Below are 15,956 nucleotides of genomic sequence, written 5' to 3' on the forward strand. Positions count from 1 at the left end.
AAGAGTTTATTGTGTTTTAATAAATGCTTCTGAGTGCTTGGTGAAACATTTTTCCTTGGTAAATGTCATACTCATCATCTAACGCATACGTGTCCAACCTGCTAGTTCTATGGTTTTATTACCCTCTTTTTTATGTTTTAATTAAAAAAAGATGTTTTGTTACTTACACACATTAACTATATCACATACCTTATGTGCTACTCAAGAGAAATACTCTTAACTCATTGTGACCCGGGCAAGCTTAAAGACTGGGATTCGCATGATCTAATAGGTAAGTCCTTGTCAACATTACCATCATTCCATCATAGTTACCATTCTGTAAAATGAAAAAGGTCAACATCTGTATTTGTTTTGATAAGTTAATAAATGATCACTCACAGCCATATATTTGATTTGATTAATTAAAATATTTTGAGATAACCAAGGTGCTTGAAGTTGTTTCTTCTGACTCACGAATAAACAATTCAAAGAACAGAAGATTTTAATCTAGTTTTAATCTCACAAAATGCACCTGCTTTTATTAAAGATTTATATTCACCAAGACACCTGACTCTACCAGTGGTGTAAAATTAATCATGTAACACACAAGTATATACATAGGCTCTATTTTCTCACAACTGAAAGGCTGACATCCAGATGTCCATCTAATTCTTTTTTAATCTTTATTTGTGAACTCCAGGACACTTTCTATTTGAAACATCTTTCTCCAAACAGTAAATTTCAACTTACATCAAATTTGCACATTCATTTCCCTTTTCCTAATCACAAAGGTTTAACATAAATGGTTTCTTTAAAGAAACACTGCTGGGTTGGACAAGGTGGTGGAGAGTTTCTTTTTAAAAAAAAATTCCTTTCATATTGAAAGGAAACGTAATGTCAAACCTACAACTATTTAGTTTAAATTAAGCTAAATGTGTTAAGTAGATCATTGTACTTTTCAGGAATTCAGCTCTCATTAGACTGAATAGTTGTATTTAATTACATGCTGGACAGTACTCAATTCTGAAGTGTGTATGTGTGAATTTGATATCCCTTGTGAAATCTGTTCTTTCCAGGCATTTCCCAGTTTTTGAGCTATGTTCAGTAGATTCATTCTGCTCTAATGAGGATACCATTATATACCTAAATGTTCTTTCATATGGTTATGTATTTATAGCATCTTCTTCTGAGTGGAGCGTTTATTTTTTTTTTCCTCACTCTAATTGGATGGACACAAAAAGTAGTTGATTTCCCTCCTGTTTGTGAGCTCTTTGAAAACTGTGGTCTCTGGAGTCAACTGAATAGAAATAATGCCAGTTTGTGTTTATGTTAAACTCACCTGAAAAGTGGATTAGATTTCAGCTGATGTTTAGAAAAAGTTTGGCTGCAGTTGTTTTGGGGGGAGGATGTAGGTTTTTTTAGTTTTGTTCTTTCTTTTTTCCAAAATGTTTATAATGTTGACTTCTCAGAATTCATACAAGCATTGTCCTTTTGGGACTGTGCCATCCACACACCACTGCCCATGTAAGTTGTGAGTTAATTTGACTATCTTGTAGCAGTTTGAGACTGAGGAGCACTTATCCAGCCAATATCAGAGCTCTGATGTAGAGGTAGTGGTTTCTTTTCAGGTAATGAAATGTACTGTTTTCTCTTTGTTTCTTTGATTGTTTGCAGTTACTGATTAAAAGATTTCAAAATTTAGATGCCAAGAGAGAGCTGGGCATGTCAGAGATGTTCTTTTCCCTTACTGTGCCATTTTTGTTCTCCAGCAGAGAAATCTTGAGCAAGAATCTCCTTAAGGCAAGAAAAAGAAGTACAAGGCACAAAAAAGCGTATAAAATTATTCTCCACACTATTTAGGTGCCTAAATCAAAGCAACTCTGTTACCTTTTATTTGTTTGTGATCCAGTGCAACTAATTTTGCCCAATTATTTTTAAATTGACAACTACCATAAAAACAAGTATTTGTCCCCTGGGAAGAATTAAGGACTTTTTTTCCTGATAGAGGAGTATTAGCCACAAGACTGGGCCGTCGTATTCCATATCACCTGCTTTTCTCTAGGTCTGAGAACCATTTGTTTCTTTTCTGCATTTTGGCGTCCCATAACTAGGAGTCGTGCCCAGAATAAGGAATGCTGTAGTGGTCAGAGAATTCGCATTGGATATGAAAGATGACACTGAGTTCTTCCATACTGGAAAATGAAATTTTATCAGGCTTCTGATTTGTTGTGAGCGTTTTGGGCGCTTTGAGATTAAGCAGGAAGGAAATAAAGACAAGCTTAATAACCACCGATGAGTGAGTAGGATCAGTTTTGCATGCTGGCACATGAAAAATACCTAAATTGTTACTTTGGGAATAACACTATTACTTCAGAGACAAGTGAGCATTACCAGCTTGTTCCTTCTATATTAGGTGAAAACACTGTACTGTTAAAACTGAGGGTTTGTATTTGTGATTTTCTTACAGGAAACAGATTCAAGCTCTTCTAGGACAGTTTAGCCAGTCAGAGGCTTTGTTAATCTCATCAGGAGTTGAGCCTGGAACTCTAGATGGAGTTCTCTTGGATGTTGGATGTTCTTCTATGCAATTTGATACTCCTGAAAGAGGTTTTTCCCTGCAGAAGGATGGACCTTTGGACATGAGGATGGATTGTGACAGGTATTTGTTAATGTAATACTTATCCTTGGAATTCAACTGTGTGCTCAGTAACACTGTATATCTCATTTCCTTTTAAAGTGAAGAATTCACATGATAAAACCATACCTAATTTTGCTCAAATTTACTGTCTATCTTTTGCTACAAAACCTTTTTAAATTTTCAGTAATTAGAATCCAGGCATGTTCCTTTCTTTTATAGAATAATAGGAATGTTCCAGTGGTATGTAATCTAGTAACATTTTTTTGAACTACACCATTCTCACCATTCAAATCTTACTTTTTTGGTGTGTGTGGTATACAGTTGCAGGGACAAGCTTTACTGTAAGGCTTAAAGATTGTGATAATATTATGGAAAGCAAAAGAAGATGCCAAATATGGTTATGTTGACAGGACACTGAGTCTGAGTTAGCCAGAGTTCAGAGATGTATTTCTAGGATCTTTTTCCTGTAGTGCGTTCCACGAGGAAGATTGGAGGCTTGTGTAGAAGCACAGAATTGTAGGGGTTCAACAGGACTTCTGGAGATCATTGAGTCCGACCACCTGCTAAAGCTGGTTCCCTACAGTAGGTTACACAGGAAAGCATCTAGGAGGGTTTTTAATATCTCCAGAGAAGGAAACCCCACAGCCCCTCTGGGCGGCCTTTTCTAGTGCTCTGTCACCCTCAAAGTTAGAAGTTTTCTCATGTTCAGATGGAACTTCGTGTTCGAGTTCTGCCCATTGCTCCTTGTCCTGTCATTGGTCAAAAAACAAAACCCAACATGACATGAGGCCTGTTTTCCATGTTATTTGTGCTGTTCCTCGGACTGCAGGCTCACAGTTAATTACTGCATACCCTTTCCTTTTTTTTTCTACACTTGCTTTTCATGGAATGATCACTAGGCCAAATTATGTTCCTCCCTCCTTTCTGCAATGGCTGCCTTACCCATTTACTTCTCTGTAAAATCAACCTTAAAATAAGTCCTAAAAATATATGTATCCTATTAGTAATATCCAACAGTTAAGATCTGTTAAGTTGCATTATGTTTTGCTATGGCACTTTCCTTAGCAGCCTTGCTGGTTTTATTTTGTATTGTGCAGGAGGAGGCATATCAGGTTTATTTGTTAAATTAACAATTACAAAATGAATCACCTATATTTAAAGTAATCAGTATTAGTGCTGAGTTCACTCAGGAGCATGAAATTACCCTTACACAGCGGTTTTTGTCTTCAAATGACCTAATATATATTCCTGTCGTGTTATGCTTTTTATGGGTAAATGACAGAGATCTGTGTTGCATAGATGGTGGCAGTAATTGCATAATATATTACTACTAGGAGTATGAAAATTTATTTGCCTCATGTTTTGATGAACGTGTAGTCTTAAGAAATGTAATTTGGTCTTTCGTTGCTCACATAGAGCCTATGGGAAACCTCTGTTTCTAAGCAGTTGTTCTCTTACATTAACATTAAGGCTAAACACTGCAAATTTCTTGATGCTCTATTTTCTCTATTTTTGGTTTTTTGTGTAAAAATCTCACGTGATTCTGCTGGGATCCAGCCCTCTGATTTCAGGAGTCTAAGCTTCAGACTTGTATTTGCATCATGAGGATACATATGTGTAACGGTATATAAGAACAGAGGCTACCTGTGGCATAACAAAAGCCTTCTGCTACAGTTGTTGCTATGATACACCTTGCTTCTGATATCTAAGTTTTGTTATCTTTTTTTTTTTAAGATTCTGCATGGTAGTAATGAATGCCTGAAAAATATTCAGCATGCTTTTGTTTTTGCAGGAGAGAATTTATTGAGTAGTTTGCATGTTTTCACTTTAGTTAATCCTTAGATGATGAACAGTTAATATTTTGAGCTGTTTCAATAGTGAAGTGGAGCAGATTAAGAAGAAATACATATGTATGACTTAGACCCTTTCAATTGTAGTAATTCCTTTCATTTAATATGGGATCACTTGTATTGTCTCAAAAGCAATATGTGGATATACATTTTTATGCCTCTTAATGAACCATAAAGTTGAATGATTTTCATAGGCAATTGTTTTCATAGCAGGAGATGTGGAAAGAAAAGATCCTTGAGATCAGTTCTGAATAAAAAACAATGTATGTTGCGAGGTAACAAAAATGAACCTGTAAGGGGCATGTTTACATTCTAAAGCTGTCAAAATAGGAACAGTCACACTTCCAATTTAGCATGATACTAAACTGTATTTATCATTGCCAGCTCATTAGACATAGTTTATGATCAGATTTGGAAGTTTCAGCTGTTATAATTGATACTGAGGAAGAAACTCCACTTAAAGTAGCAAGAAGTACATTTTCACTGGTTTGCAGTCTCTTACTTGAAAACCTCAAAGGCACTTGTATACACTGTGTGTGTTTGACTTTGTCTCAAAGCTATGAAGCTTCACCTCTTGTCAATGAAAACTGACGTCAGTGAACTAATTGGCTCTTCTTGTGCGTAGGTACCCTGACATGCCCACTGCTGCTGATGTTGTGAATGCTTTAGATCAACAGGCACTTGCGTCCATCCTGAGAACATACGGGGAGGAGAAGCACGCCAAGAAAATCGCTTCAGCCATCGTTCAGGCACGCAGCATATATCCCATCACCAGAACTCAGCAGCTTGCAAGCATTGTTGCAGGTACCCTCATTAATTCTTCACAGTGGCTGAAAGAGGAAAAAATATTAATCCCCAAAGTCCCAGAGGGATCTATTTGTACTTGAAATCATGCAGGATCTGATCCTGCCTGTTCTGCTCTGATGTCAGTTCTCTTTTTTCCCCTGCAAGTTCCCACTTGTTATACTGTATTTTGCCGATTAGTTTAATAATAGATTTTACATGAAGTGATTTATCATTTTGCCTACCAACTTAAAACACAGAATGACAGCAGCCTAGGGAATTTTTTGTCCTAGCTATTGGTAAGCATTCAAATATCAGATACGTCATATGCATCTCTTAGTTTTAAATTTCTTCATTTTAATATTTTGAAGAGAAGTATGATGGCAGTTTCCAATTATGAATGAAATTAGATTTGTTCTCTCTGCTTAAAGAACAAAGAAGCAAAAAGTAAAGCAACACGTAGCTTGCTTCATCTTGTGAATGCCAACTAGAGCAGCCTGAAGCCCCTATTGAAACACTTCATCTTACCTGCTCTTAACTGTAAACAACATGAACAAAATGTAGTTAGGCAGCTGTGCTCACATTTAAAACCTTCACGTTTGTGTTCTTGAGTCAAAGTTTCCAAGGAAAAATGTGTGATAGAAATACTGTACCTTAACATTGTAGTGTTTATTTTTGGGACTTTTTATTTAACCAAGAATTGAAAATTACTGGGTCTGGTCACTAATAGCTATAAAGTCTTGACAACCAAATTTAGAACTTTAAAATGTAATGCCATTCATTACTAAATTAAAAGCTCCGTCTGTACTGTGAAGACTTGAAAAAAATGATGACAGCAAGATGGATTAAGAACTGATTGAATGGCGTGTCTCAGAATATTATTATCAACAACACTGGATCTGATTGGAGGACTCCAGCTAGTGATGTCTGCCGGGATCTGTACTGGGGCCATTCTTGTTCACCTTATCAGTGACCTGGGTAAAAGCATAGAGTGCACCCTTTAGTTTGCTGATGATAGAAAATTGGGTAGACTGGCAGACACACCAGAGGACTACGCTTGCATTCAAAGAGTCCTTGAAGAAATATGCAGACAAAACCATCATGAAGTTCAGCAAGGTCAAGCTCAGGGTCCTGCATATAGGAGGGAATAACTGCATGCACACCAGTGCAGTATGAGGGCTGACTTACTGGAAAGCAGCCCTGCAAAGAAGAACCTGGGGGTCCAGGTGGAAGGTGGGCAGACCATGAGCCAGCAGTCTGCCCTTGTGGCCAAGAAGGCCAATGGGGTCCTGGGGTGCATTAGGAAGAGTAGCGCAACAACAGGCTGAGGTAATTTTCCTCCTCAACTCTGCCCTGGTGAGGCTGCATCTAGAGTACTGTCTCCAATTCTGGGCTCCCAAGTTCAAACAAGACAGGGAACTACTGGAGGGCAGCAAAGATAGTTGGGGACCTGTAGCATCATCCTTATGAGGAAAGGCTGAGAGAGCTGAGCTTGTTGATCCTGGACAAGTCTGAAGAGGGACTCTTAGAAATGCATAAATATGTTTTAAGAGAGTGTACCATGGTAAGGACCAGTCTATTTTCCGTGGTGCCTGGCAACAGGACAAGAGAGAACAGGCGCAAGCTAAAACACAGGAAGTTTTGTCTGCATGCGAGAATATCTTCTTCACTGTGAGGGTGACGGAGCACTGGAACAAGCTGCTCAGAAAAGTTGTGGAGTCTCCTTCTCTGGAGATACTCAAAACCTGCCTGGATGTGATCCTGGTCAATGTTTTCTAGGTGATTTTGCTTGAAGCAGTGGGAGGGTTAGCCTTGATTCAAATTTGACCATTCTGTGATCCCTTTATGTTTAATGGATTGCATGTGACTTGTGACATAATTGTCACTCTCTGCCTCAGTGATAGGGTTTTTCTATTTCTCACATTAAACTCTAATATGTTTGAAGAGCTGCTTCGTATGTGAAATCAGGAAGGCGTTTTTTACTGTGCCTGCCAAGGAAAATTAATTCAGCATTTTTCTGCTGAGACAGTTAATAAGTGTTTTGGACTTACTGTTGAGTATGTAAGTAGTTAAAACAGTTTTAGGGCCACTGCATTAATCCCTGTTTGGGTAGAAATTTTTACAATTTTGATTTGTTTTCTCCAATAGAGGAGATCAAGGGTAAATCCTTACTAGATTTTTGAACTGAGTATACATTAAGGAAGCTTCTGGTAAGTTTAACAGCTTAATTGATAATCAGTTCTTCTGCATAATGATATCTGTGAAGTTAAGGTAAACAATAACTAAAGAACCAGAGATTACAGCTGTAGAATCGTCTTGTAGCTCAAATATGAAAACCTTGACTAGTTAAGGGTTTAAGTGGATTAAGCTCTATGACTTATTAGTTAAATGCCAAGTCCTTAGAAATAAGCAATTAAATCATTATAGTAGTAAAATCTCATCTTCTAAATTTTCCAGATTCTATCAGAGCACAATTTTCTCTCCAGTACAAAAACATTATCTGCTTGATAAAGAAACGAGGATACAAGCAAAAAATGTTGTCAGTGAGACTGGTTATTTCCATGCATCTCTTTGTTGATTTGAATACCTGATATATAGTCATATATAGTCCCTATTTATTTTTTTTTTTACATGTGATTATTGAGTATGACTTCAGATTTTCCGAAACTCCAAACTCTGTGTAAAGTTCTGGCTACTAAGTTAATCCCAATGAATTCAAGTTAGATTTGTACTAGACGGAAACTGGAAAAGGCAAGTGCTAGTCTGGTCTACCCAATAAACAGAAAGTAATAGAGGATATATTGCTGTTACTAATTGATTGGGATATAAATTTGAAAGATATAATTGGGGAAAAAAGACAGAAAAAAACAGCACCCACCTCCATAACAGTGACATGACAATCAGACATTTTTAAAGTTTGTATTGGCAAGTTAGAATGTCAAGGTACAGCTTCAAATAATCATAAATAGATTTGTATATCGAGTTTGCTTATGACAGCTTGAGGCTAGCCCAGGTATCAATGCAGTTTTTTGTTGCAATTGAAGAAAACAAGTCCTCCTAACTCTTTGTATAGAGCCTGGAAGTTGTCTTTCTACGTACTGTGCCATTGAATATGATCCTACCAAAAAGAAAGAAAAGGGGGGGAAAAAAAAAAGTACTTGTAAAAGGTTTTGATCCATTTAGATAAGGGGTCAGCTGAGTAATCTATGGGGTCTAGAATTTACATAGGGAAAAAAGAGGAATTGTTTGTGAGTTATTTTTTTTATCACTGATGTAAACATCATCTCTTTCTCCAGCAGTTCACCTCTTCTGCTTACAATTTTTGTGCAAATATATATGTGGAAGTCAACTAAGAAACATTTCTGATGGCAGTTGCTGAAGCTTCTTGAATTCTGTTTTGGGTGTGTAGAATTAACTGGATAGGTGGGAAAACTGGTTAGAAATTGTGAAACTTTTAGGTGATAATTTTAATGTGTTTTTTTTCTATACTACTCTAAATTTTTGTTTCTAGTGAGTAATACAATTTGTTATATTTTTGTTTCCAGAGTCGGTCTTTTTTCTTTTTTGTAATGACACCTAGATGTGTGATCTACTATTGTGTCGTTTTGAGATTTTTATAGTCCTTAGGACTTAACTTGAAAGGAGTTAATGACGAGTTATTAGAGAAACCTGAATGGTTTAAAAAACTTTGATAGTTAAAGCCAATCTCATTCAGAGTGAACCACGTTTATAGACTTCATCAGTTTGGAATTTGTAATATTGCCTGAATTTCAGAAGAGTGGGAATTAACATTGTACTGAGGGAGCCTAGGCAAAAGGACATTAGTTGCGTCACAGAAACTTATTAAATGCAATTCTAATTCAACAGACGAATTCCTGCAAACAGGTGCACAATCTGAATTAATTTTTAAACTCTCCCACACTCATGCACTCTGGGGACTTTAATAGTTCTTATTGACAGGCACATCACGTTGCTAATTTCATTCACAAGCTTAAGAATTTCAATACATTTTAACTTGTGAATCTATTACATTTTGTAAAGTGTTAGTAGCATCAGGGCAACCCAAAACTAAAAATGATAATTCCTCTCACTGGGATTTCAAACCAGTTTTCTAGCCGGAAGTGCTATGTTTTTATGAATGAAATTCATTTTGCTTTCTTTAGATATGTATTTTTGTGTATTGTGAAGCCTGTTATCAGGAAGGATTTTCTTTTAGTGTTGTGGTAATTAGAGGGGGCTGGGTGAGAGATTTTAGCAGAAAATACAGGCAGATTTTGTTTAACAATACCAAAGGGCTAAGAGTAGAGCAGAAAAAAAAAAATACTCTTCTGGCACTTAGATAGTATCTGCTGCCTTTATTAGAAGAGATGAAGGATCCATTTGTCTGACAGAAATCACTACCACAAATTATGAGTATTATCTGATAGCAATCTTGACAGACAAACCAGTAAGCCATTGCATTTTAAGATGTTATGGTTTTAGTTAGGGTTTTTAGTTACCTAACACTACTCTGTGGCTGTATTTCTTTACCAGTTTATTGAATAGGCTTCTATTCCATTGTATATTTTCAATGATGCAGTTTACACGTGTTCATCTGAGGCCTGTAATGTTTTAATATATTTACAGAATATAGTAGTATTTTAATTTCTCAATTTCTCTTCGTGTTTTTCATAAATCTGTGTTGCAAGGATTCACTTTTCAAATTTACCTCCTACTTTATACAAACGTTTTTTGAAACGAAGTTAATTGTCATAGGAGATTATTGAAGGATGATATTGCACTCAACAAGATCGGACAGTTATCTGACCAGAGATTAACATGTGACTTTTATGACTTCATCTGTGTATCATGCAATTCATTGACAAAAGGGAAAAAAAAAGAAAAAAAAAAGATAGTTTTGATGACACAGGACCTAAAACTTTGAGTGCTTCACTAAAGTTACAGTGAGATTGACTGCAGAAATTCAGTAAAGAATCTCATTCTAGGCTTCCAATCAATAAATGCTGTCAGTTTTGTACCAAAATTTCATCCTGTACTCATGTGAGTTGAGTTCATTTTTATCTGTGATGCTTTTGGAAGCTGGAATGTGCTTAGAATATCAGAAATAGATTATTCACAGAAAGCCAGCAGTGTTTTTTAGAGAATATTTAGCCTGCTAAAATAGTTAGGCTGTTAAAATACGACAGTGACAAATTCTGTGGGTCTACTTTGAGAGGTGAACACCAGCTATGGATAGTTAAACCCCAAAAGTGAAAGCTCTTGATGTCAGGGCTGTAAATTTAACCTGTAGCAAGAAAGGAGATACTGTGTAACAGTGGTAGTACAGGTAGAGTTGGGTGGGAGAAAAAGTATAGTCCATTCTAGGCCACCGGCTTGTTAGTAGGTAATACTTTGTATGGAAACTGTGCCATTTGGTGAATGCTATTGAAATATGTGTGTCCTGATGCATTTTTTGAATACGTTATATGCTGATTTTAACTCTGATATTTCATTTAATAATTACTCAAGAATTCTGAGCAAACTCCTTGTATTTGTAGCTATTAGTTGGCCATTTAAAGAAAATAGTTACTTTTCCTCAGTATACGATGTCCTTATGTTATGTACAAAGAGACAATTTTCTCCACACATAAATGGCAATCAGTGGCTGTTTGAAGCATTCTATTTTCAAATCTGATGCAGTTTATAGGCATGTAGAAAAAGAGCTGTTGTGCCAGGTTCTACAGGCTTGGTGTGTCAGCTGGTTTCTTAGGACGCCTTAACTTCTGAAACTGAGTTCTCATTTTGCCCAAGCCCTTATTTTTTAAGCTTTTTGACTCCTGAAATTAGATTAAGTGTTCCTTTTTTTATTTATACAAAGTACAGAATATGGTGGTCTGGAAGACAGAAGTGGTACTTCCCAGCAAATATAACTTTTTCTAGAGAGTGCAAATGATAGAGGAGTCAAGTTTCCAGAGATTATACATTTTTAAGTTGGCTTTATTTGGATTGTGAAGTAGATTTTTTTTTTTTAAAGCCTCACAACCCTGAATAGTAGAGCGTGTTGAGATAAATGGATCCCATTGCCTCTTCCCATCTTGAAGCATTCAGGCAGCTGTAATAGAAACAGCAATGGCAGTGTTTTTTTTCAGTTAATTCAGGCATTATTGTTACTGGGGTCAGAGGAGGTATGGCATATAGCTGTGAAAATTGGGTATGTGGAAATGCATCTTGGATGCTTCACATACATTAGAATGACTTTGATAACAACTCAAGTTTTAAATCTCATTATTGTCTTCTACCTTTGTTGAATAGTGATGATCATTTGCTTTTGTGATGCTGTGCATTTACATTCCCTGACATGAGTAGAATCTTTCCTTTAAAACTGTAAAGAAATACAGTATTTTGTGCTAGCATACTTGTGCAAATGTAGAAATAATATGATATTTTTATTAAATTTTCTTCAAAAGCTTTTTTAAATGCGAGTTTAGTCAATTAGTTTTACAGGCACCACGCTCTTTTCTCTATTAGATAGATTATCAGTTATTTGGTAATAAACTACAGTTACTTCAGATCCATTACTTTGTAATTTTGTAGTTTAGTACTGGAATGGGATTAAGGCTTTTTAATACATATGTGATGTATTGTCTTATCTCTGATGGACCCTCTTCTTTGGAAAAATAATTATTTCCATTTATGTGCTCCTGTGATTTCTGCATTTACTTAAATAATAGGTTATAAGTTTATTCAAGTTTCACAGATCTTGTAGGCTCTTGTACTTTTTTTATTTTTCTACTTTGATCCCTTAAATTTCCAATTCTTTGCTCTGTACTTTGATAATGAAGATTCAAACCTAAAATACATCAAATGTGGCTATATTAGAGTTCCCATCAAAATTTCAGTACCTTTATAAAGAGATTTGAATAACTGTCTGGGGAAGGTCAAGAACAGAGTGTATTAAGTTTAGTGCCACTGGTGTCTCCTGAGCTTGTGATTTCTCTTCCAAGTAACTCTTATGTTCAGCTCTGTCAAAAATCAACAATATTAGCTGCATTTTCCAAATTTCCAAATGTCCTTTCATGAACATTTGAAGGAACACTGATTTAGGGAGCAAGAATTTTTATCATCTTCATTTTTTCCCTATTTTGGTTTCAGCTATCATTTTGCATTTTAACTTGAAGCCTTTGAGGAAGCAGTTCCAATGGGTTGTAGGAAAGCCTGCAAGCTAGCTCAGTACAGTAGGGTTTAATTACAGGAAAGGGGATCTAAAGCAGAAGATAATTATGTATTTAAAAGAAGGAAGCTCACTCAAGGTTCTGTGGTAAGTATGCACTCCTTCAAAGTCATCATGCATACATGGATTAATGTCAGCATAGCAGTGTAGGAATAACAAAATTGTGACATGTGCCTTTTCAAATGTATGACAGGTGCTTTTCCAGCATCAGCGTTGTATGCAAGAAAGGATCTGCTTCAGAGACCTACACACATTGCTACCAAAACTTTCCAAGGTCTGCGAATATTTGTAAATGATGAGCTTCATGAGCTTTTTATAGGCCTGAAGACAGCTGAGAAGTTTCTGAAACCTGGAGGTCGACTTGTAGCCCTCTCCTTCCATTCTCTAGAAGATCGCATCATCAAACGTTTTCTTCATGGAATAGACATGACGGAAAAATACAATCTTAGCTCAAGGCAGAAGATAAGACGGGCTCTGAAAAATTGCTCCAAAGAAGAAAATACACAAGAATTCCCCCATGGAAAATCCAACCCAAAGTGGACTTTTATACAGAAAAAAGTTCTCACACCCCAGGCCAAAGATATTCTAACAAACCCAAGAGCAAGGTCAGCCAAGCTAAGAGCTGCTGTTAAACTCTGAAATAAAAATGAATCCTTATGTAATTGTATTTATATAATTATATATAATTTATATAATATATACTTTCCTACAACTTTGTTTTCTGGAGGACTAACTGGACAGATAACACCAAACAGAAAAATAAAATAGAAAAGATGGTTAAAAAACATTTTACCCACCATTCTACTTCTTTTTGACTGGGCTGTAGAGTAAAACATCAAAAGGTAGGGTAATAAAATAAGTAAAATAAGTTGCATGAGTGGGTGTTACTGGTTATACCAAGCGTATATCTCTTTACAAAGGACAAAAACTGAAGTTTTTATAAACCACAATTTTGATATATTTAAAATGTTTCCTCTAGACTCAACTCAGAACTGTGACACTTCCAGTCTAAATTCAGTAGCTGATTGATACAGCCGTGTTTTTATAGCTGTTGATGTCAAACAACTAAGTCAACTGACTGTTTTAATCTAGTGTACGTTTTTAAACTAGCCTAAGAACTCATGATATAAAGAATTATTGAGATATAAATCTGTGTCTGTTCACTTATTGAATTAACATCTGTATGACAGTAGCTTGATCTTACATTAATTGATATCATAACCTTATGCCTAATCCAAGAGTTTGAGTGATCTCTTACCTCTGCTAATAAGAAAATAATTACATGTGTGACAGCCTGGTTATTTAATGTTTATTGATTTTAAATAATGAGTGGGTCTTGAGATAAAAGGGACTTCAGAAGGCCTCTGTATTGCACTTGGACATTATATGCAGTGAGGAAACACCAGGAAGATTTGCAGTAGGTAATTTGAGGTTATTCCTGCAGTCCTAAATTCGATGCATAGATCCAGTAGAAGTTTGAGTTGATGAAATTGCTATTAACATGTGTATTGTGATTCTTCCTAAGTATTCTCCTTTGCAAATGATGTTTTAAGAGTTATTTTAGGTAAGCAGAGACTTTTATCTTATAAGTGAACTACTAAAACACCAGTTTTCTACTTGGATAGCATACTAACTAGTAAAGTTGGTAATATTTTTTTGAATAGGTCAAAATGAATTGGATTTAGCTGTAGATTTGTATTTTATTGTAAAAGTTCATTGTTGTTGCTATTTTTGCATGTCAATAATGATTATGTAATAGCTTTCATTGTTTCAGAATGTGAAGGGTTAATAAATTTTTGAAGTAATACAATGAATTAATAACTTCTAATGTCTTACAATTGAGTAATTTCTTAGTGTTTTTATAGTCACATCTACTGAGATTGGTGCTTGACTGGGAAAAATCAGTGTCAGAAACGTGAGCTTTGATATACATGTGTTATGGTATTTGGCGGACACACATTTGGAAGAGAGAGGTTTTAATGTACTGTAAGTGGAAAATATAGTTTTGTATATGTTGCTAACAAATGGCCATTCTCTGATAGCAATTGTATAAGGCTTTGCGTGCTGCTTTCCGGACTAACATTTCTATTATTATTAATGATTCATGTAGTAATTTGCTGTAATGCTGCACTTTATATTGGAAAAGACATGGTATTAATTAGAAAGTTTATACTGTAAGGAATGTCACAGCACCGTAAGGAAGGAAGTGTGAGGATGTTTGCCCTGAGGTAAGGAGACATGCAGAGGTGGGATGGTTGTGACAAGCAGTCCGAGATGCAGATTGTTACTGATTTAATTTGTTTAATTTAAATTACCTTAGTCTTGACTCATTATTTAGTGTATCTCTGTACAAAAGTACTCGTGAAAAATGAGAAGAACTTGAAGAACCAAAACCCGTAAGCCATTTTGTTGCTGTCCTACCTAATGTCTTTAGCAGAAGTAGTAAAGAGTTCAGACCTGCATCTCTCATGCCCCCCCAGGAATGGCTCTTTTCATGGGATCACAAATTCTGTTTGGTGGACTGTGGGTTTCTGTCTTTATGTCCATGCATGTATTGTTTTGATGTGGCAGTTGTTTCAAAACAAGTAGTGTGCTATTATCAGTCTTTCAGAATTAAAGCAAATATGGAGGCCTTTTTACGCCTCACACGTAGTACAGTTAAAGCAGGATTTGGGGGGATTAATTAAAACTGCAGTGCTATAATAAATGTTGCAGAAACTTCAAGTGAAAGTAGAACATCTGCCCTTTCTCTCCTCAGACGTTGTGGAAGATCAAGGTGGGGGGGAAAGCATTTAATCGGAGTGTAAGAATTAAGCTGTAAAATTGAACACCTTAGTGGAAAAAAATCCACTTTATGGATTATGGATTTTATGTAATTTCATAAATGTGTGCAATATTTTGTTAGATTTTTCATTCACTTTTTCCTGTTTTAGGGTAAGCAGCAGTGGTGAGATAGCTCAGTGTCTCTACATGGATGCATGATTTCTAATGCATGGTCAGCAGTAGCAGGGGGAAGACACGTATGCTTTTAAATCCAGCTCTGTATATTCTTACCTTTGAGTCCTTTGTGGTTAGAATTGTGTCCACCTGTGAATCCAGTGTAAGCTTATCTCAAGATAAATGAGAGGGAAAGGCTTTTTTTGTTTTCAGAAAACTCATGGCACCCGTCAATCTGACTTTATTAAATACCGTATTTAATACTTTTTGACATACTTTGCTGATGACATACTGTGCTTTCCAATACTTTTCACATCACCGGATCAGAAACACATAAATAGCTCATGAAAGTCTAAGCTTAAAAAAAAAAAAAAAAAACAAAAAGAAACCCAACAAACCCAAACAAACAAAAAAAATAAACACCACAACAAACAAGCAGCAAATGATTGGTTGGTGAGAGTTCTTACTGTTCTCACATAGGCATGTTTTTAAAGAATGTTTTCATTATGTCTTGTTCTTTAGGAAAATTGCATCTTTGCTAGTGCTTTTAAAGCCTAGT

The 15,956-nt window shown here is 35.8% G+C and overlaps 1 protein-coding gene across 4 annotated transcripts in view; it reads left to right on the forward strand.

The window, feature by feature from the left end:
- Positions 1-15,095, forward strand: part of METTL15 (methyltransferase like 15) — a 75,289-nt gene extending 60,194 nt beyond the window's left edge. For all 4 annotated transcript variants that reach the window (XM_015863454.2, XM_015863452.2, XM_015863451.2 and 1 more), the window contains exons 4-6: positions 2,447-2,638; positions 5,093-5,271; positions 12,654-15,095. In XM_015863454.2, coding sequence (XP_015718940.1) covers positions 2,447-2,638; positions 5,093-5,271; positions 12,654-13,099 — 817 coding nt within the window. In that variant the 3' untranslated portion in view covers positions 13,100-15,095. The remainder of the gene's footprint in view (positions 1-2,446; positions 2,639-5,092; positions 5,272-12,653) is intronic.
- The last annotated feature ends 861 nt before the right edge of the window (positions 15,096-15,956 follow it).

The sequence above is a fragment of the Coturnix japonica genome, chromosome 5 (genome assembly GCF_001577835.2).
Source record: "Coturnix japonica isolate 7356 chromosome 5, Coturnix japonica 2.1, whole genome shotgun sequence".
Taxonomy (NCBI): domain Eukaryota; kingdom Metazoa; phylum Chordata; class Aves; order Galliformes; family Phasianidae; genus Coturnix; species Coturnix japonica.